Source organism: Martes martes (assembly GCF_963455335.1).
Source record: "Martes martes genome assembly, chromosome: 9".
Lineage (NCBI taxonomy): Eukaryota > Metazoa > Chordata > Mammalia > Carnivora > Mustelidae > Martes > Martes martes.
In genome coordinates, this window is record NC_137896.1 from 72,861,122 (window position 1) to 72,883,076 (window position 21,955).

The following is a 21,955-nucleotide window of genomic DNA, read 5'->3' on the forward strand; positions in this document are numbered from 1 at the left end:
AATTATATGGATGAAATAATTAGGATGAAATCTGGTAAGTACTTAAACAGACAACTAAACAGGATAGAGGAAGATTTGGGAGTAGGAGGAAGTATTCTAGATAAACTAGATCCAAGAGTGAAGGTTTTTTGTTTTTAAAGGTTAGGTTATGCTCAGAGAAGTAAAAAATCCAAAGTGCCTTGACTATACCTTACTTATAAACTATAGAATAATCTGTGCATGAGGATAAGCAGGTAATAAGAGGTTAGCAGAGGCCGGAGACCGTCAGTTTTATTCAGAATGCAACGCAGAGACTCTGAAGAAAAGCCACTGAAAAAAATCTATGTTGATTCTAGAATCTGCATGGAATAAACTGGAAGGGAGATGAGAGGATGACATAAGTTGTGAGGTCTCTGCAATAAAGCAGTATCTTCATTACCTAAAATTACCTGAATTAGCACTTCCAGAATATATTTTACTTTAAAACGTTTCAACCAAATCCCAAACAAGTTTTGGATGATTTTTGGTGTTCCCTAACAGAACTGGCACATAATATTGAATCAGATTGCAGAGGATTATTTTAACTCTGTGGCCAGATGCAGAGAAATATGGAAAGGTATTGAAGCCAACAAATATGTTGAGAAATGCAAATTCTCACAAGTAGAAAGATTCGGAATTCTAGAAGACAGCAGCTTATCAATAGCTGTATCCAGATTCTTTAGAGTGGTGGGTTGCTTTCAATTAAGACTTCATAATCATAATCACCATGAAGCAAAATTCTCTAAGTACAAAGTGCCTTAACCTTGTAGGCAACTAGGATGTTACTGAACAATCAAGACCATAAAAAAACTATGTGAGTCAATAGCAGACAAGACGATTACTTTCCTCCCCGTTCCCACTAGGATAGAACAGGTTAGATTTTTTTAAGTTTCGTCCTAGAAAATATCACAATCGACGAAGAATATGGATTCAGGCCCCAAACCTTTCTGACTCAACAGTGAGGTGAAGAGGATGCAGACAAGAATTGGCTCAAAATCGCCAAATAGGCTTGGCAGTCGCCTAAACATTTCATAAAAATCAACTCACTAACCAAGTACCTTCAACCACCAAGCTAGCAGATCTCTCATTACAAACGCAATCACGTCTGGTTACCAAACTATTGACATCTGGGCACGAAATCCGGCTTTTATTGACTTAACACCGAGAAATGAGACCCGAGGTTAACTGAATCGCAGGGAGTGCGGAACCGGCGCATCCCTCCCGGGGAGGCCAGTCTGGTTCCACAAGGGAGGGCAGGGCAAGGAGGAAGGCTTCGGCGCCGGGGGCTGACCGCTCTTTCCCTCTAGTGTCCTTAGCTGCCCCCGTTCCCAGCACCCGCCGTTCATTTGCCGCCTTCCAACGCGTGACCCCGGCGCGCTCGCGTCCTGAGCCGGTGACAGGCGCGGGGTGCGCCGAGAGCTCCCATGTGCCCCCTCCCTCTCCTGGCTGCCGCAGTGGCCGCGTCCCGAATCCCGCTCCGGCTCCTCGGCAGAGGACTTGCCACCGCCGCCGCCGCCATGTCTGCCGCCGGGCGACTCAAAACCGTGGACTACGAAGTGTTCGGGAGAGTGCAGGGTAGGGGACCGCCCCCCTACAGTGGGAGATCAAGGAAGCGTTAGGGGAGGACGCGGAGAAAGCTACCAGAAGCGCCACCCATCTTAACGACACCCCCCCCCCACCAACTCGCTCCCCAACTTGCTGTGGCCGGGACTTCCGCTCTGCCATGACACAGCAGGCGCGGGAGGCCGAGAAAGCGAAGCGCGCCTGCGCCGTAGAGCCGGGGTGGGCGGGGTAGGAGAGTGGAGAACGAGGGGGAGGGGGGCGGGGGCGGGGGCGGGGGCGGGGTGGGGTGGGGTGTGAGGGGGAGGGAGAAAGGTGACCGCCGGGCATTCTGGGCCCCGCCGGGTGAGGGGGTGCGCGGTTGGGGCCTGGCGGGCAGAGAAGTAAAGAACAAAGTTGGGTGGGAAAGGAGGAGAGGGCCTTTGAGCTAGCGGTCCTCGTTTGATGCCACTAAAACTACTGGGCTGACCTGAGTTTCAGAAAGGACACCTCAATGATGTTTGATGGTTCACTCTGCCGGAGATTACACTCCTTACCTCGCCCCGCCAATGTAGCTCTTAAAAAAAATTAAGTTATCTAATTTTTGTTTCATCCTAAATTTAAATAGCTGCAAAGCGTGTAATGTCTGGCTTATTTTTACTATTGTTATTTCTAAATGTTAAATCACTCAAATTTATCCAATGGAACGTGAGTATGGCGGTGATTTACTATTTACCGTTATTCATTTAAATTAAAGCTTTTTAAAGTCGGGAAATTTTACATCATACCTTACCTCTTTTGAGTTTGATTTCCGTTCTACTTCCCCCACAGAATTTTATCCCATTGTTACGTTTGAGACTTTCCTATCGATCACCTATCAAGCTTTTTTTGTAATATGTATGTATAGTATGTATGTGTGTATATATACACATATACATTTAGATATGTTTTCTTGATTTTCTTTGGCCATAAAGCTCTATTTTTTTTTTCCTTCTGGCGTGAGTTGCTATTGTGATTATTATTGGAACACTATCAGGAAGTTAATAAAAATACATTTAAAGACATGATAAACATTATTCAATTTAAAAGGAATGTTTGTATTGGAAACTTATTCCTTAAGGAGAAATCTGGGGGTATTTATGGAACGTTGATTAAAGGACGTGTACTCTAATTTGGTACACTAGAGGTTTTTACACTTCAGGGTGATGCACAAGGTCAGATTAAAGAAGGGCAAGAGTATGCTTTTTGTAATTCGATGGGCCTTCCTTTCAGAGATAGCTGTGAAAAGAAAGGTAGGAAAGGAGAACCACCTCAGAGCACAGGTGCTTTCTCAGGGCCTTGTCAGGAAAGAATACATGTGAAAGTTGAAGATCTGGAAATCGATTTGCTTAAAATTATCCATGGCCTTGTACCCTATAGAAAGCCTTTGGGTACACCCAACGGTCTGGTATTGTGGATTGAAAACTGCAGTAAGTCATTGGAAGCAATGGAATATGAAAATGGTGGCAGAGACCACCTGACAAAATATTTGGTCATTTGGATAGAAATGGCAGTAATTAAGGAGTGCATGTATGTGTGTGTGCAGGTGACATTTATGGGGTATGTTCCATGTGCTGAGCATCTTACTATTCTTTACTTAATCCTTATCACAATTTTGTGAGATTTATGTCTCACTGCTGTTTTCATAATGAGAAAGCAGAAATGGAGAGGTTCACTAAGTTGGACAAGTCCTTAGTTGACAAATGGAATTTGATCCTGCATCTCTCAAATTCTAAAACCTGCACTCTTCCATTATGCAGTGTTTTTCTGTTAATATATAATGTGTTTCTCTTGATTTTAACAATATAATTATACTTTTGGTGCATATGGTGGTTGTGTGGTATGTGAAGATCAATTTTGGGCAGCATTACAAATATAAGAAAGAAATGTACTACACATAAGCAGTGGGATTTTAAAAAATCAGCTTTAGGGCTAACTCCCATAGTTTGCAGTATGTTCAATGGAAGAGTACATTTATACTATTGATTTATCAAGACATAGTTTGTAAGACAAATTCACAATCACATGTTTGCACACATATACACTGACATTTGCTGAGAATTTAGGATGTGCCAAGCTCTGCACTCAATGTTTACATGAGTTGTCTCATTGAATCCTCAACCCTTTTGTGATCTCAACATTCCCTCATTTAACAGATTGAGAAATTGTGGCATAGACAATTAACTTTCCCAGGTTATGCAATGAGTTAAGTGGTGGTGCTGGGATTTGAACCTCGACAGTTTGAAATTAGAGCCCAAGCTCTTCTTAATCATTATAATCTATTGATTCTCCTCTCAAAACTTTTCCACCTTTATTTTGCCTTCTTCCTAACTAATGCACCAAACACATATACATGTATACAATGATATAGGACGTTGGACTCAGCCATTTGGACGATTCTGGATGACCCAAAGGGTATATTTATGGTAGTTTGGCTCCAAGGAAGTTTGATCTGGTCTATAGCAATCAGACCTTTGCCTCTTTCTCCGTTGCTGGCTGACACTGCCACTATTTCATCAGTCTGTATCTCTGTCTTACAAAATCCACTATTTTCTCATGGATTACCTAAGAAATAAATACAACCATTAGCTTTTTGTCTGAGTCTTAATGATGATGTTGAAATAATGGACAGTAATCAAAATAAAATTTAATTTTAATATAAAATGGATAATAATTAGAGGGAACATTGCTAATTTAACTTTTAAAAGTATGAAATAATAAAATCTTAGTGAAAGCTGGCTTGCTAGAAATAATGGCTATGAAAACAAATTTACAATGGAAGTAGCTATAATTGGGAATATTTAATATGGACAAAACAGATTGACAAATAAAATTGTCAGTAAAATATTTAAATGGAAAATATTCCCGATGAAGATGGTTTCAGTGATAGCAAAATGAACATGGAAGATATGGAAAATGACTTAATTGTCCTGTCCTGATGAAAAATTGGTCAAGGAATTAAACTGACTTGCTGGAGTTTATGATAGAAAATATTTTCCAACCAAAAAGTTTGTTATATTTCTGTTTAGAATGTTTGAATTTAAGACATCTTTGGTGACAAAAGGCAGTCAAGACATTCTAGGTGTCGAGTATTACCTGCCTTGTTCTCAAATACACACAGCCTAATTTACAGATTGCATTCCAAGAATTAGATAACTTGGTTGGTTGAAATTCAGGAACATACACTTATAGAAACAATATTACCAATAGTGGATTCACCTCTCAGGTTCTCCTGCAAAGTTTACATAGAGAGCCTTTGGTTGCTATTGCTTTCATTGCCACATCTCTAACTCTACCTTTTAAAAAAATAAATGTTGTGTTTTAGAATAGTTTCAAATTTATAGAAAAGTTGGAAGATACCCCACATTCAGTTTCTTTAATTAACATCTTACACTAGTATAGTACATTTATCCCAGCTGGTGAGCCAACACTGATACATTATTATTAACTAAAGTCTGTATTTTATTCAGGTTTGTTTAGTTTTTACCTGAGGTCCTCTGTCTGTCACAGGATTCATCTAGGATATCACTTTACATTTAGTCATCTTGCCTTCTTAGTCTTCTTTAGGCTGTGACAGTTTTGTAGATTTACCTCGTTTTCATTGATTTTAGTAGTCATGAGGATTACTTTGAGCTTAGGTACTTTGTATAAAGCTCCCCATTTGGGATTTCTCTGGTATTTTTGTCATAGTAAGGTTGGGGTTATGGCTTATTGGGAGGAAGACATAGAGGCAAAGTGCCATTCTCATTACACCGTACTTATCGAGGGTACAGACACCGTACTGAGTGTACAGACTATCACTGTGATTATCACTGTTGATGTTAACCTCGATCACCTGGCTGGGATAGTGTTCATCAGGTTTCACCACTGTTACGTTACTCTCCCCTCCCCGCCTTTTCATCCTCTACATTTAATTGCCATGTTCTCTAGAAGCTCCGTGTTTCCCCCCACCAATTTCTGTTGCACTGGGGTCTTTGGGATAAGGGAAGGGGAGCAGGGGACTGACATTCTGTCTTTTTAGAGCATTTGTAACCATGCATGGCTTAAAATGTTTCTACAAATCTTTAATTACAGTTAGATCTAGAATATAATCTGAAAATTTGAAAAAGAAATTGATTAAGCTGTGTATAGATGCTTTGATACTTTGCTGGCTCTTGGGTAAATACTAATGACAGTGATAGAAATGGATTGTGGCCTTCTGTTGGTTTACCTGTGCTTTAGAAATTCAGCAGTTGATTTTTGACAATGTTAACTCAGACTCAGAATAGGAGTAGCTTATTGGACTACAGACATACATAATTTTCTTTAAGATCGCTTAAAATAAAAATTGGGGTGAGTTATTAAATAGCTTTGTCAGACACCACATGATTAGGGTGTACACATTTTTCCTTATATAAACAGGAAAAGCTGTGTTTGAGAGGTTGAAAATTTTAGTACCAACAGTCAAGAAACATAAATATTGTGAAGTCTAATTCCCTTGCTTATCTTTATTCCCTATAGCATTTCATTTATAGTCCTGTTCTACTCCTTGTTTTTGCTTCTTGTTAATCTATTCTGCTTTCAACTACAATAATTTGTGTACACATATCTGTGCCCCTTACTGGGCAAAAAGGATAGTATTTTCAAGGTCAAGCTGATGGCTTGGTTTTTTTTTTTTGTTTTTTTTTTTAATTTATTTATTTGTTAGAGAGAGAGCAAGCAAGCACAGGCAGACAGAGTGGTAGGCAGAGGCAGAGGGAGAAGCAGGCTCCCCGCCGAGCAAGGAGCCCGATGTGGGACTCGATCCCAGGACGCTGGGATCATGACCTGAGTCGAAGGCAGCTGCTTAACCAACTGGGCCACCCAGGCGTCCCATGATGGCTTGTTTTTATAGCCCCTACAGCTGCGCTTCTGGTGGGGACTTTCAAAGTGTCTTCAATTAAATTGAAGTGCTTGGGGATCGTTGGCTTGGAGAAGAAACAGTATTGAGATGGCTGTATCAACAATCTGAAAGATGCCATGGTGTGTGGCTCCAGGGGACAGACCCTGGATGGAAGGTGAAGGTTAAAGGAAGGACTTTCTAAAGAAAGATGTTTAACCTCATTGAGAGTGGCTGTGTAAAGTAGTGACTGGATGACTTCCTGTGCTCAAACCTGACACATGCAGTCACATCCCAGGATGAAGGGGCAAAAGACAATATAAAAATTTGATTTTACATGAAAGGATGCGGATGTTTAAAATTCATCATGGTTTCTTTAAATATCAATGTTTCTTTGTGAATTTAAAGTAGGATTTGCTTTGCAAATATTCACCTCAGAGGTTCTCACTGACACATCTTTCCACAGTTGCAGCCCATTGAGCCCCAACGCAGCAGTGAATTGTGTTTGGAGTCTTTCATAACTGAAGGGGCTGATGTCTCTGTCCCAGTTTCCAGAGAGGTGTGTCTGTAAAAAACCTGCATGTGTCATCTCAGCTCTTTAAGCGAGGTGGAAGCGGGGCAGAGAGGGCATGGAAGCCCACAGAAGCATCTTTTGCCACATAGGCTGCGTCCCAGGAGGGTTCCGTTCCAGCCAGGGCCGATAAACTGCAGAGAATCTATATTCACATTGACTTTTCCTTTCTATATGGCCCTCCCTCTGTTGCACCAAGTGCTTCCAACTAGGGATCAGGACTCTCAGAAAGGTTCTGAGAACAGAGGAGCTTTGGATAGTTAATTCTTGCATGGTTCACTGCTTCACAAAGTGAGTAGGCTGGAGGTCCCGATGCCTCTCCATGCACATTCCTCATAAGCCTTTGTGGTTAAGAGGCCTAATAAATAACCCCCCTCTTCATTGTGTGAAGCAGAGTTTGGGAATGTGATGTGAATCTTCAGATAAGTGGACTTCATGACAGTCTCTAGCGCAGAAGAAAACACGCTCTCCTGGGGACAGACAGGGCTCCCCTGACAAGCAGAGATATGATCCCTGAGGGAAGCTCTCTCCAGGAGAATGAAGAAGTCGAAGCACTGGGCTATGCTTGTTTCTCCTTCTGGACTTACCAGTTCAGTAAGTCCCTGCATGTTGCTGTGACGGAGTAGGGGCAGGGTAGAGTGACCAGGAGGCTCACACTAATGGATTATTTCTCCTCAAAGCAGGAACTATCATGGAGGCAAAGAAGCTTTCTCCGCTAGAAATAGGTTGTAAAGTCCAGAGAGAGCTCAACCATGTAGCTCTGGCTGCAGCACTTAAAGATGTTCTGTTCCCCAGAGTGTCTTTGTGTGGGCTGATAGGAAGAGTCAGGGAGGTTGTCTGGTGACCACAACGGAAGAATGACAGCCCTTGTTCGGCAGATAAAGGCAGGAAGGACTACAACATAGTCCTGTTTTCTGCTCTTCTTTTTCTTTCTTTCTTTCTTTTTTTTTTTGGTGACATTTTAAAAAATTGAGATATAATTCACATACTATTAAACTCATCCTTTGAAAGTGTTCAAAGCATACTAAATATACAATGATTCTTCCAATAATCACAATTTTTTGCACCCATCACCACTCCCTAATTCCAGAACATTTCCAAGAACCCCTCTCTCACATTTCCCTTTAGCAGTCATTCCCCATTCCCTTCAGGAGGGTCAAGGCCGAGCCCATTGCAATGTCCTTAGTCTTTTCCTCGTGGTTTCAAGAAGGCTGCTATAGCTCCATCATGGTATTCACCCTACAGTCAGGAAGAGGGAGGCTATAAGGACCAAACCACCGTTGAGTCTGTCCTGTCAAGGTGCTTTCCTGAAGCCCTCCACCTCCAGACACGGATCGCATCTCATGGGCCACTCTTCTTACAAGGAAGATGGGAAATATAGAAAGGCATGTTACTGCCCTAAGTAAAATCAGAGTCTGTTAGAGAGGTAGAAGGGGAGAGTGAATTCTGTGTAAGCAGCTAGCAGTATCTGCCCCACAGATATGCATATATTAAGTAAATTTAACAGTAATGATTACATTCTGTATACTTTCCCAGGTAGTGACACAGGACATATTACAGGAAATCTCAACCGCAAAACATTAGATCGATAACCAAGGCAAGCCAAGTTTCTGTTAAGTCCATATTGAATCTTTCATACATGATTTATTTCAGTCTTATGTTTTCTTGTCCATCAGTCACTGCCTAGAGTCAGGAGCAACACTTTCATTTTCTACCCTGTTTGTCAAGCAGTATGAATTTAGCCTAAAATTTTGTCTCGTAGACTTAAATGGCAGTCCTTGAGTTCTACTGTTTTAGGATTTGTTTGGTAAATATGAGTGTGCCCTTATCACTCACAGTTAAAAACACAGCCTCCTGATCCTGCTCTGTCTCTCACCTCAAATCCTCTAACTTCTCCAAGATGACCAATTCAATCTTTCCTTTTTTCCATTCTTGTGGTTGTTATGTCTTTATTTATAAACAACATGCAGATATTACTATTGTTTTGTCAACTTAGATATTATCTAGTGGCTTCTTGCTATCCTTTATATTAAATACTAAATAGTTATGTATACGTGTAATTTTAACTTTTAAAGTAAAACTGCCGGTTATTTTACCAGCAAAAAAGGGTTCATTTGGGAATAAAAGAGAATTGCGAGTTAGGACAAACAAGGTGGGGCACAACCTTAGGTGAATCTGGGCAACAAAGGACAGGCATGCCTTTTTAAGGAGAAAAGGGGTACGTTGGGAAGGCTGTAATGAACTGAAAGTCCAGGGGGGTAAACTGGGAATATCAAGTGTGGTGGCTTCTCATTGGCTGAGCTGTTGCCCATATAGGGGGTAGGGGCTGAGGGAAGTGTTTCTTCCTTAGGCTGGGGAAGTAGAGTAGTATCCACGGGCAAGGTCAAGCCTGTGTAAGGTCAGGTCTCTCACTTTGTGTTGGGTCTGAAGTGGACTATGAGTGGTAGGGCATGAGAGCTCCCCCTGCTGAGACCTACCTGACTCCATTTTAGTGAAATTTCCCATTACTAATTTTCACAACACTATGTATTATCATTTAGGTAAAGTTCTGCTAGAATCAACACAGAAGTCTTGAGATTCTTTCCAGCTCTAAATTGCAGTAAATTTATTATCATCACTTTGAATTAGACTTAAAGTCTCATCAATCTGCTTGTATGTATATTTGCAATATTAGTAAGGAATTATTACAGGAGAGTTAAGTATTTCACTTAAATATTTATCAGCTGGTTTATCTTTCATTTATTCAGCAGCTACGTGCCAAGTTCTGATCTAAGTGCTGGGAACACAATGGTGAACAAGACAGAGAAAAGTCGTGCCCTAATAGAATTTGGAGTGAAGACAGGACATTTAGGAAAAGTAAACAGGAAAAAAAAAAAAAAAAGAAAAAAAAGAAAAGTAAACAGGGCGTCTGGGTGGCTCAGTGGGTTGAACCTCTGCCTTCGGCTCAGGTCATGATTTCAGGATCCTGGGATCCAGGCCCGCATTGGGCTCTCTGCTCTGCAGGGAGCCTGCTTCCCCCCCCTCTCTCTGCCTGCCTCTTTGCCTACTTGTGATCTCTCTCTCTGTCAAATAAACAAATAAAGTCTTTAAAAAAATTAAAGAAAAGTAAACAAATATCTTGTAATGTCATATGGTAATTAGTACTATGCATATACAGGAAACATGTGGGGTGTATTGCTGTTTTAGATGAGTTGGGCAAGGGACATATTGTTATAGGATTTCTTTTCCTTTGGTGCCCGTGGCTCTTGGTCATGCCACTTTAAAGAATGAAGAGGCAGACCAGAGGAAGAGTGGTGGGCTACAAAATGAAGTTTCTTGAGTGATAGTGCAAAGCTCCAAAGAGGGAGGGGACTGGCGAGGGTTGCCACTGGAGTTCCTAAGTCTAGGGGTTTTTATGGGCCTGTTGGCAGGCTCTTTTAATCTGATTAACCCTCCACCAGCCTGTCACCCAGTCAGGTTTTTGTCACCTACCTATCATGTGGGAAAGAGTGGAGGGCTCCTTCCAGGGTGGTGTAAAATGCTTTTAAGGGTGGTTTCCTCTTAGGACTGGGGGCATGGGGTGCTTGTCTCTGCCTTTCTTCCAACTATCCTTAATTAATACTTCTAAGGAGGTGACATTTGTGCAGAGACATGAATGAGACGGAGTTAGTCATGAGAAGATTGGGGGAAGAGCATTTCAGGCAGAGGGAATAGTACGTGCAAAGACTGTGAGGCAGGAATATGCTTGGCATATTGAGGAGCACGAAGGAGGCAAATTTGTCTGAAATGGAGAGAGCTCAGAGGGAGTCCTGAAATATGAGGTAGACTTACAGGTTGGGGGTAGGCGTCTGGAGGCTGTGGCAAGTAGGATACCTCTTATTTTGAGTGTAATGGTAAACCGATAGAGGGTTTTAAGCTGGGGAAGAAAGTGATATGACATTACTTAAATAAAGAAAATCACCTTGGGTATTTTATAGAGAATGGACTGTAGGAGGGCAGAACTAGAAGCTGGGACACTAGTTAAGGAGGCTGTGGAGAGATGATGATCATTTGGACCAGGACATAAAAACAGTATTACCCATTTTTCTAAAAACATTGAAATAGAGTCATATTTATTTATTTATTTATTTATTTATTTATTTATTTATTTATTTATTTATGGTAAGTCTTAAATGAAGTTTGGGACTAGAAATAATTTGTAAATGAGTGCAGTGACATGATTTTGAATATTTAAGTGACGATCTAAGTGAAGGGCTGCCTGGGCTACTCCCAAACCAGGTCCAAGGAGGGCTCAGGGGAGGGTTTTTTGGCTTTTCATTGTCTGTAGCTCCTCTCCTGTGGTGCTGTGGGCGTGTAAAAATCAGTGAATGAACGTTGCTCTGCAAGCACATGATTTATTATCAACACAAACAGCGTCAACCAGAAATGCATCAGATTTGCGATACCCTATCAGACTTTTCCCTTTATGATGCAGTTCTTGATTAGAAATAAAAATCATGGGGTGCCTGGGTGGCTCAGTCGGTTAAGCGCCTGCCTTCGGCTCAGGTCAGGATCTCAGGGTCCTGGGATCAAGCCCCTCGTTGGGCTCCATGCTCAGCAGGGAGTCTGCTTCTCCCTCTCCCTCTGCACCTATCCCCCATTTGTGCTCTTTCTCTCTTAAATAAAGAAATAAATAAAATCTTAAAAAACCAAAAACCAAAAACCAAAAACCTTTTCAAACCTCTCCCAGGCCTTCCATGAGGGTAGCATCACCCATTGGTTCTACACGTTGGCGGGAATGTGAATCACACAGAGAGGATGCTAAAACCAGATTCCTGGGCTCCACCTGCAGAGTTTGTTTCTGTCGGTCTGGGGAGGGGCCTGAGAATATGATTATCTGAAAAGCTCTGGTTCTGCTGGTGCTGTTGGGCATTGGGCTCTTTTTTAAATAGGAAAGAGCCCGACCGGATGTTTCCAATTTCTGTTTACTTCCGTTGCCTGACGTTTTTCTCTTGATGCTGACATCATAGGGGGCTGCTTGCTGCGGAGGACCTCTGGGGAATAGGCACCGCACAGCCCCGCCTCAAACCTTTCATGCTTCTTGGGCAGCGTCTTTCGGGATCCCCTCACGCTTAGGATAAAATGACTAAACGCTTTTCACAGTTCTGCCTGTTTTCTCTTCTGTTTCGTTGCTCTCTACTACGTGGTCTGCTTTAGTGGAAGTTTCTCTGTGAGTTTTCCGCCAGTTCCTAGCATATCTACAAGCTACCGTCTTTCCTTTTGTCTATCTATATGACTAATTACCTTTCTGATTCCCCTTCAGATCAATGCTTGCCACTCATCATTTCTCCTCATTTTATATGTACCTTTTAAATATTTTTACAGCCATATAAAAATTCCATTTGCGATATATCCTGTATTTATTGCTTTACTGCTCTTTTTCTTCATATTCATTCAATACCACAATATGCAATCATCAGGAAACAAATGATACCCCCTGCTATTATAAATCTGCTTACAAAGTATATAACATTATCTAAGCCATCAATCCCTTCTCTATCTTCTTAAGTAGGCTTAATTGCTGTATGTATAGGCACTGTCTTTTGACCTCTTTGAATATTGGTTTGATCTATCACTTACGATTTCCCAATGTATTTAAAAAAATTTTTTTTCAGTTGAGGTATAATTTAAATTTGGTAACGTTCACCCTTTTTAGTGTATAGTTTAATGAGTTTTGAAAAATGCATACAGTCACTTAGCGATCACCACAGTTGAGATGCAAGGCAGTGCCTTCACCCGAGAAAGTTCTGTCTTGCCCCTTTGCAGCACTCCTTCCCCCAGCCCTTGGCAAACCTGATCAGTTTCCTGTCCCTGAAATAAAAATGGAAATGTTTTATTACATTCAAATTTGAATTTAGTCCTTGCATTTAAAGAAGAAATTCTGAAAGCCGAGGACGAGTAAGTTGTATGCCACATATACCAAACAGTCCTTGGTAATAAGTATTTTGTTTTATTGACCATTTTGAAATAGAATGAATATGCAGTGTGGCTTTTCATGAGTCTTTGGTTTCAGAATATTACCATTTTTCTCCAAAAAGCCTTCCTTTTCTGTTATTATTTTAAAAGAAAATAATTTAAAAAAAACTCTCTGAATATGTTCAGATATGAAAGGTTTTGTTTATTTCATTTACTTACTATTTAATAAAGTAGATGAAAGTTAAGTCAGGAAATACATAATTTTTTTAAAGGTAGACAAACTAACATTTCTTTTTATCTTTTTTTTTTTTTAATACAGGTGTCTGCTTCAGAATGGTAAGTCAATTTTTTGGTTTTTTTCTCCCCCTACTTGTTGTTTCTATTTATAGCGATAGAGCAGTTTTCTACTTAGTGCTAGCTTACTGCTTATTTTCTGTCCTTGACAGTAAATGAAATATTTGTATTTTTTCCAAACTACTGCCTGAAATTTTTTATTAGTGTTGTCTTTTGAAAGTAGTCTATCAAAAACATTACAGCCTGCCTAGTTTGTAGTTAATCTTTTGCTAGAACTCTTGGAGTTCTGTCAGAGCTGGCAGTCACTAGTTTAGCTCTCTCTTCCTAACCTCCAAGAATTCTAGCATGTTCCTAACCAGTGAAGTGTCCTCCTTTTGAGATAGTCCCCTGCCCCACAGTTCAGATTGTCTCCTCTTTCATTATTATTTTCAGAACCAGCTCCCACATAAATCCTAGCTGTAACCATCTCTATTTAGTTGGGGAAGTAGAGTGTATAGATTCTTAGTCACTCTAACCTCCAAAGAGAAGACCGTGTTTTTAAAAAGTTCCAGTAGATAGCATCCACAAGAATTTAGTATGATGTAGTTAAAATTAAAATGTTGCTAGGTTTTCATCTGTCAGCATAACTGAATTTAGAACTGAGAAATTTTTAAAAAACTATAAAGAATAATAGGAGAAATAAACTTACCTATAGACAATTATAACATTTGTGTGGCAAGTCCACAGCCAATGGAAGACATCAGACTCTTTTAATTGAATACTGTATATTGATCATAATTCAATATTTTCCCTCAGTGATTGAAAATCGTAGGATGATCATCATTTGGAACCCAGACAATGTAATTCAGTGTTAGAAGGTATTAGGGCAGTGCAACTGAATTTTATGGATCCCAAAACACATTATGGAAACTGCTTTCTATCAGTTTATTTTCTCATAATGTGCTCTTCCTTACTGAAAGTGGAATTTAATAAAATTTACCCTTTAAGTGAAGGTTCTTGTAAATAGAGGAGTGATTGTAGATCAGCTACGTAATTTTTGTCATGGACTGTAGGAAAAAAAATTATTATCAGTTACACTTTTTGACGCTGGATTTTGTTTCACTAATTTTCTCCTAAAACCAGTACACAGAAGGCGAGGCTAAGAAAATAGGAGTGGTTGGCTGGGTGAAGAATACCAGCAAAGGCACTGTGACAGGCCAAGTGCAAGGCCCGGAAGAGAAAGTCGATTCCATGTAAGTAGTAAGACTAACAATGCACTCATGTGATTAATGAACTTATTTTAATGTTTCATTAAGCAATAAGAATAGTATTGATGGACCAAATTCAGTTTGTAGATTATAACTAAACTAACATGCTTTTAGGCATACGAGCTCCTTGTTGGTATGCCTCCTCAGAGCTGGGAATGGAATTTGTGCATTTAGGAACGGATTTCCCACGTGGCCAGGTCCTCCAAAAGAGCAATGGTGTCGTTCTCCAATCTATTTGAATTGTGTTCTGTCTCTTCTAACATGGGGGAAACAAACATCTTGGGCCCATGTATCTCTCACTCAGAGTGGCTGTGAAGAAGCAAAAGCCTTTGGATGGTTCTTGAATTTCTTTTCATTAATTAATTGATGATTGATTGATTTTTTTGAGAGTGTGTGAGCATGTGACAGTGGGGGAAGAGGGGAGGGGCAGAGATAGAGGGAAAGAGACAATCTCAAGCAGGCTCTATGCACAGCACAGAGCCTGACATGGGGCTCATTATCACAACCCTGAGACCATGACCTGAGCCGAAATCAAGGATGCTTAACTCCCAGGCATTCCTGGTTCTTAAAGTTCTTTTTTTTTTTTTTTTTTTAAAGATTTTATCTATTTATTTGACAGAGAGAGACACAGTGAGAGAGGGAACATAAGCAGGGGAAGTGGGAGAAGCAGGCTTCCTGCCAAACAGAGAGCCTGATGTGGGGCTTGATTCCAGGGCCCTGGGATCATGACTTGGGCAGAAGGTAGACGCTTAATGAATGAGCCACCTAGGCACCCCGGTTCTTAAAGTTCTTAAAGTAGACTTCAAGGCCAAAAGGCTGCTCTCTCTTTCTTATTAAGTATCTTATTTATCTAACTGTAATTTTATTTTTACCGTTGGTGAAAGTGTGTTTTATGAGTTGTGTGGTTACCATAATGAGTCCTTGCGTTCCAAAGGAGACCAGATTCAGTAGTAATGAAAAAAGTGCCCTGTCATATTCAAAGGCCTTATCTTTTCAGTTTCATAAATTCCACTGTTCTCTGTAGTATTTTTTAAATAAAAAATAGCTAACGTTTACTGCATATTAGCAGCATTAGGCAATATGGTACACACTTCAAGTGGTTTATCTCATTTAATATTCACAACGGATCTTATGAAATCAGTGCTAAGTCATACCCAATTTATTTTATTGTTTGCAATTTATTTTTGTTTCATTACTTAATGTTTTCAGATCTCAAAAGTAATACTTTTTTGCTTATTGTAATTGTAATTGTATTTTTGCTTATTGTAATAAGTGTATTAAGATGCAGAGAGGTTAAAAAGCAAAGCTAGTAATCTGCCCCTTCTCTTCTTTCCTCCCCTTGATAGAATATGGGCCTGTGGCCTTGTGAAGATTTTCTGAAGCTTTCTCTTTCACTTAGAAGTGTTTAAGCATTTATAGTTAGGATTTTGCTTGTTTTTACCAAAATGGACTACTTTATACATATTTTTCTGTAACTACTTTTTCATTTTATAGATATTCATCAATCAGTAAACAAATAACCACTAAGTCCTTATTTTTTTTTTCTAATTTCTTTACATATAAGTACATACTTTGTGTATAAAATTATACCCCAACTTGGAAAGTGGGGTCTAAAAATTCAATTTCATAAAGTATATGGTAACAGTTAAGGAAAAACAATAATTTTCAGTAGGATTGCCCAAAATGCAGATAAGATTGTGAGATTTATGTTGTATAGAACTAAGTAGTTCAAAAAATGATCAAATGCCAAATGACTATGAAGTATTGGGAATGGGGGCTGCACGGGAGGATAGATGCTCATGTCTATCACGTTATAGCCTAATCTGTGCTGTAGCAGGTTTCTGATGAATATCCTTCACATACCCATATCATACATTCTGTCATTTTTTCTTTTCAATCCCTGCATACCCCCTCTTCCTTCCCAGTACTACCACTGATCTGTGTTAGCAACTGGGTGGGCTTCCTCCCGTGTTTGTTTCCATATTCACAGTTTTAGGTTGTGGTCAGTATTTGCTTTTTAAAAATGGGATCATGGTGTACACACTTCTTTGCATCTCACTTTAATATTCAAAAATATCTCCAGGAAACAAATAATCCAATTTTTAAAAGTTCAGAAGGCATGAATAGACATTTCTCCAAAGAAGACATTCAGATGACCAATACATACATGGATAGATGCTCAACATCACTCATCACCAGGGAATGCAAATCTAAACCACACTGAGATATCTCCTCACAGCTATCAGAATGGCTAAAATATAAAACATAAGAAACAACTTTTGGTGAGTCTGTGGAGAAAAGGGAACTCTCATGCACTGTTGATGGGAATGCAAACTGGTTAGAGCGACTGTGGAGAACAGTATGGAGGTTCCTCAAAAAATTAAAAATGGAAATACCATATGATCCAGTAATTCCAGTATGGGGTATTTACCCAAAGAAAATGAAAACACTAATTCAAAAAATATATATGTACCTGTATGTTTATTGCAGCATTATTTATAATAGTCACATTATAGAAGCAGCCCTAGTGTCTATCCATAGGTGAATGGTTAAAGAGGATGTTATACACACACACACACACACACACACACACACAGACACACCGTGGAATATTACTCAGCCAAAAAAAAGAATGCAATCTTGCCATTTGCAACAACATGGATGGACCAAGAGAGTATAATGCTAAGCAAAATTAGGCAGAGAAAGACAAATACCATATGATACCACTCGTGTATGGAATTTAAGAAAACAATTGAACAAAGAAATAAGAGACAAACCAAAAAATAAACTCTTAACTATAGAGAACAAACAGATGGTTATGGAAGAGGGGGGTGGGTAGAATAAGTGAAGGGGATTAAGGGTACATGATGGGCACTAACTAGTGTATAGAATTGTTGAATCACTATAGTGTAGACCTGAAACTAACAGAACACTGTATATTAATTATACTAGAATTAGAAAACAAAATAAAACAAAAATACATCCAGGAAAACCCACCCAAATCAAATGGTAGAGCTTTAATCCATTCTTTTTAATAGCTGCTTAATATTCCATAGTATTAATGTGCCATTATTTATTATCTTATTGCTGAGAATTCTTTTTGTTTCTCTCTCTTTTTTTTTTTCCCAGTAAGAGCAATGCCATAATAAATATTTCACTGGTGATTTTATACTTGAGAGATAGATTCCCAGAAGTGTGGTTTGTTGGTTGACATGTCTGTGTACTGTTAATTAAAAAAAAAAATTTGTCAGACTACTTTTCAAAACAGCTGTAAACAATTTACATTTTTTTTTCTATTCATCCTGTGGTCAATTGGTATTATTACTCTCTAATTTTCTTTTATCTGATTGGGTATAGAGTGATGTATTATTTTTTTCACTGTAATTTGCATTTCTCTAATTGCTAGTTATTTTGAGCATGTTCATGCTTATGGCTATCTGGATTTGTTCTCATGAACTAACTCCCTTTCACATCCTTTTCCCATTTTTCCATGGGACTGTTTGTCTCTTGCCAATTTTTAAGAACTCTTTTTATGTTGGTAATGATTACTAACTCATTATCTCTTATCTCTTTTCCAAGTATTTTCCCAAATCTATCCTTTGCCTATTCATTAGTTTTGTTTATTTATGATAGCTTTTGCAACATAAATTGTTTTAATTTTTATAAACTCAAATATGGTTATCTTCTCTTTCTGGTTAAGAAACAGATTGTAGGGGGTGCCTGGGTGGCTCAGTTGTTAAGCATCTGCCTTCAGCTCAGGTTATGATCCCAGGGTCCTGGAATTGAGCCTGATGTCGGGCTCCCTGCTCAGGGGGAAGCCTGCCTCTCCCTCTCCCATCCTCCCTGCTTGTGTTCCCTTTCTCTCTGTGTCTCTCTCTGTCAAATAAATAAATACAATCTTTAAAAAAAGAGAAACAGATTATAAGTGTTGTTCTAACTTTTTGATGCTTTATTTATTATATTTAGCATTTATTCCATCTGGGATTTGTTTTTTTATTTGTAATATGGGATTGGGGACTGTTTTCTACCAGATAGATAGCCAGTTGTGCCAGCACTATTATTATAAAACAATCAGTCCTTCCCCATCAAATTGGAATACATTTTTTCATATATTGAAATAGCGTATAAATTGGATTTTATTCCTGGGTTCTCTGTTCTGGGCCGCTACTAGAGCTACTCATCTATTCCTAGACTAAGACTCCATATTGACTTAATTACAGTGTCTTTGTAGGATATTTCCCTTCACTATTTTTTTCACTCATTTATTTGCTTCCTTGGGCATTTATTATCTCTCTAAACTTTAAGATACTCTTATCCATTTAATTGGAATCATATCTGTTTTTTTATTTTCATTATTTATTTATTTAAAGATTTATTTATTTATTTGAGAGAGAGAGAGAACATGCACTCATGGTAGGGGGAGAGGGAGAGAGGGAGGGAGAGAGAGAGAATCTTAAGCAGACTCTAGGCTGAGTGCAGAGCATGATGCAGGGTTCCATCTCGTGACCTGAGCCAAAAGCAAGAGTTGGATGCTTAAATGACTGTGCCACCTAGGTGCCCCAAGGAATTATATATATGTATATATTTTTAAAACTTCCCTGATGGTCTTACAGATGTGCTTTCTAAAATAAACTTTCAGAGTACCTGGCTGGCTCAGTGGGTAGAGCATGAGACTCTTAGTCTGAGGGGTTACGAGTTTGAGCCCTTATACTGAATGTAGAGATTATTTAAAAAATAAATCTTAGGGGCATTTGGGTGGTGCCATCAGTTAAGTGTCCATTTCTTGGTTTCAGTTTGGGTCCTGATCTCAGGGTCCTGGGATCCAGTCCTGCACTGGGCTCCCCACTCAGCCAAGAGTCTGCTTGAGATTCTCTCTTCCTTTCCCTTTGCCCTTTCACCTGTGCTGTCTCTCTTTTTCTGTCTCTCTCTAAAATAAATAAATATCAAAAAAATAAAATCAGATCTTAAAAACACCCAAAACTTTATTTTTTAGAACAGTTTTAGATTTACAGAAAAATTGTAAAGATATTACCAAGAATTTCCATATACTTCTCACCCACTTTGCCCTAGTAACATTTTACGTTGTCTGATACATATGTTACAATCAATGAGCCAGTATTGATGAATTAGAATTAACTAAAGTCCATGGTTTTTCAAATTTCTTCAGCTTTTACCCAATAGTCCTTTTCTCTTTTAGGAACCCATATTTTACTTGCCCTTAATTCCACGCTTTTATGATATTAAGAGAATTGATATTAAATCTTCCCATCTAAAATTATGGATATCTTTTCATTTAATCAGATTTTAAAATTTATCCTTCAATATGGTTTTATGTTTATCATCACATAGATTTTGTGTTTTGCTTGCTGACTTTATTCCTAAGTCTTTGTCTTAGTCAGTTTGGGCTATTATAACACAAGTCCCATAATCCGAGTGGTTTATAAACAATAGAAATTTATTTCTCACAGTTCTGGAAGCTGGAAATGTGAGATTAGAATGCCAACATGGTTAGGTTCTGGTGGGAGTCCTCCGTGAGGTTGCAGACTACCAACTTCTCATTCTATCCTTATATGGCAGAAAGAGCACTAGTTAGCTCTCTGGCCTCTTATTACAAGAGCGCCAATCCCATTCATGAGGGCTCTACCCTCATGATCTAACCTCCTCCGAGTACCATCACATTGAGATTAAGGCATCAACATATGAATGGGGGGGATACATACATTCCATAACAAGATTTTATTGTCTTTTTAATCATTATATATGGAATATTTTTCACATTTCTATTTCTGTGTGCTTATGCTAGAATAGGGAAAGCCTAATGAGTTTTGTATATTTATTTTATATCAGAGTTACCGTATCAAATGTTCTCATTAATTCTACTAAGTTTTTTTTTGGTAAACTATAGTTATTGGACTTTTTAAGTATTCAAATATATAATTAGCAAAAATAATGTATCCTTTTTTCAGTGTTTATTTCATTTGCCAGACTGACCCATCAAGACAATGTTGAGTAATAGCAATAATGGGCATCCCTGTCTGTTTTTGAAATGGTTTTATTTCATCAAGTAGAAGAGCTTGCTATTGATTATTGTTAAATATACTTTATCACATAGACTTTCACTCTTGAATTCCTTGAATTAAGCTCTTATCAGTCACAGAGTGTTATTCTTTTGACTCATTGCTGAATATTATTTGCTAATATTTTATTTAGAATTTTTGCATCTATAGTTATAAGTAGGATTATGGTTTCTTTTTTCTTTTTTACTATACCAGGTTTAGTGTTAAAGTTATGCTGGCTTCACAAAATATGTTAGGAAATTTTCCATCCATTCCTTCATTATGGAATAACTTAAATAATATCAGAATTACTGTTACTAAATTAGCTCAAACAAGTTATGAAATTACTTGGTCCTGGTGCCTTCTCAATGCTGGGCTATTAACTACTGTTCCAAACTAGTCTATTGTAATTGGTGGGTTTGAGTTTTCTACTTGTTCCCAGATTCATTTATAAGTTTTGTTTTTGTTTGATTTTAAGATTTTATTTTTATTTTATTCATGAGAGACAGAGAAAGAAACAGAGGCAGAGGTAGAGAGAAAAGCACGCTCCCCACCAAGCAGGGAACCCAATGCAGGACTGGATCCTGGGACCTTGGGATCATGACCTGAGCTGAAGACAGACACTTAACTGACTGAGCCACCCAGGGACCCCCATATATGTTTTCTTAGGAAATTATCCAATTTTTCTAGGTTTTCAAATTTCTTGCTATGGATTTTATTTATTTATTTGAAAGAGAGAGAAAGAGAGTGAACTCGTGCAAGAGCAGGATGAGGGGTAGAGGGAGGAGAGAGAGAATCCTAAGTAGACTCTGAAGTATGGAGCCCAATGTGGGGTTCGATCTCTCATGACCGTGAGATCATGACTTGAGTGGAAATCAAGAGTCAGATGCTTAATTGAGCCATCTAGGTGCCTCTGGATTTTATATTGTAAAAGTCTCTTTTGTATCTGTGGTTATATATCTTTTGAAAATTCCTAATCTCATATAATTTTATTCTTGCCTCCTTTCTCCTTAATCAGGTTCTGGAGGAATTTATCTGTTGGTATATTTTAAAAAACAACTTTTAGATTTATTGATCATTTCTTTCTTTCTTTCTTTCTTTCTTTTTTTTTTTTTTTGGTTTTCTGTTCATTAATTTCAACCTTCATCTTTAGTAATTCCCTCTTAATTTCTTCGTTGATCCTTCTCTAAGTCTTCAACACGAATTGTAGTTTCCTTTAGTTTTAGTCTTTTTCATTTAATAATGAAGATGATTAGGCATTTCACTCTGAATAAACTTTTGGTTTGCTCCATAGATTTTGGTAAAAAGTGTTCTTTTCATTGCTTTCGGGATAGTTTGTAATTTCATTTTTAGTTCCTCTTTGAATAATGACAGTGGTCTTCTGGGTGTGTGTTTTTTT

The 21,955-nt window shown here is 38.7% G+C and overlaps 1 protein-coding gene across 2 annotated transcripts in view; it reads left to right on the forward strand.

Annotated features, from left to right (window-relative positions):
- The first annotated feature begins 1,146 nt into the window (after window positions 1-1,146).
- The window catches only part of ACYP2 (acylphosphatase 2), a 175,033-nt gene continuing 154,224 nt past the window's right edge, over window positions 1,147-21,955 (forward strand). For both annotated transcript variants that reach the window (XR_013967341.1, XM_080812620.1), the window contains exons 1-3: window positions 1,147-1,593; window positions 13,279-13,295; window positions 14,376-14,485. Coding sequence is in view for 1 of the 2 variants with exons in the window: in XM_080812620.1 (XP_080668746.1) it covers window positions 1,443-1,593; window positions 13,279-13,295; window positions 14,376-14,485 (278 nt within the window). In the remaining variant the exon portion in view is untranslated. The remainder of the gene's footprint in view (window positions 1,594-13,278; window positions 13,296-14,375; window positions 14,486-21,955) is intronic.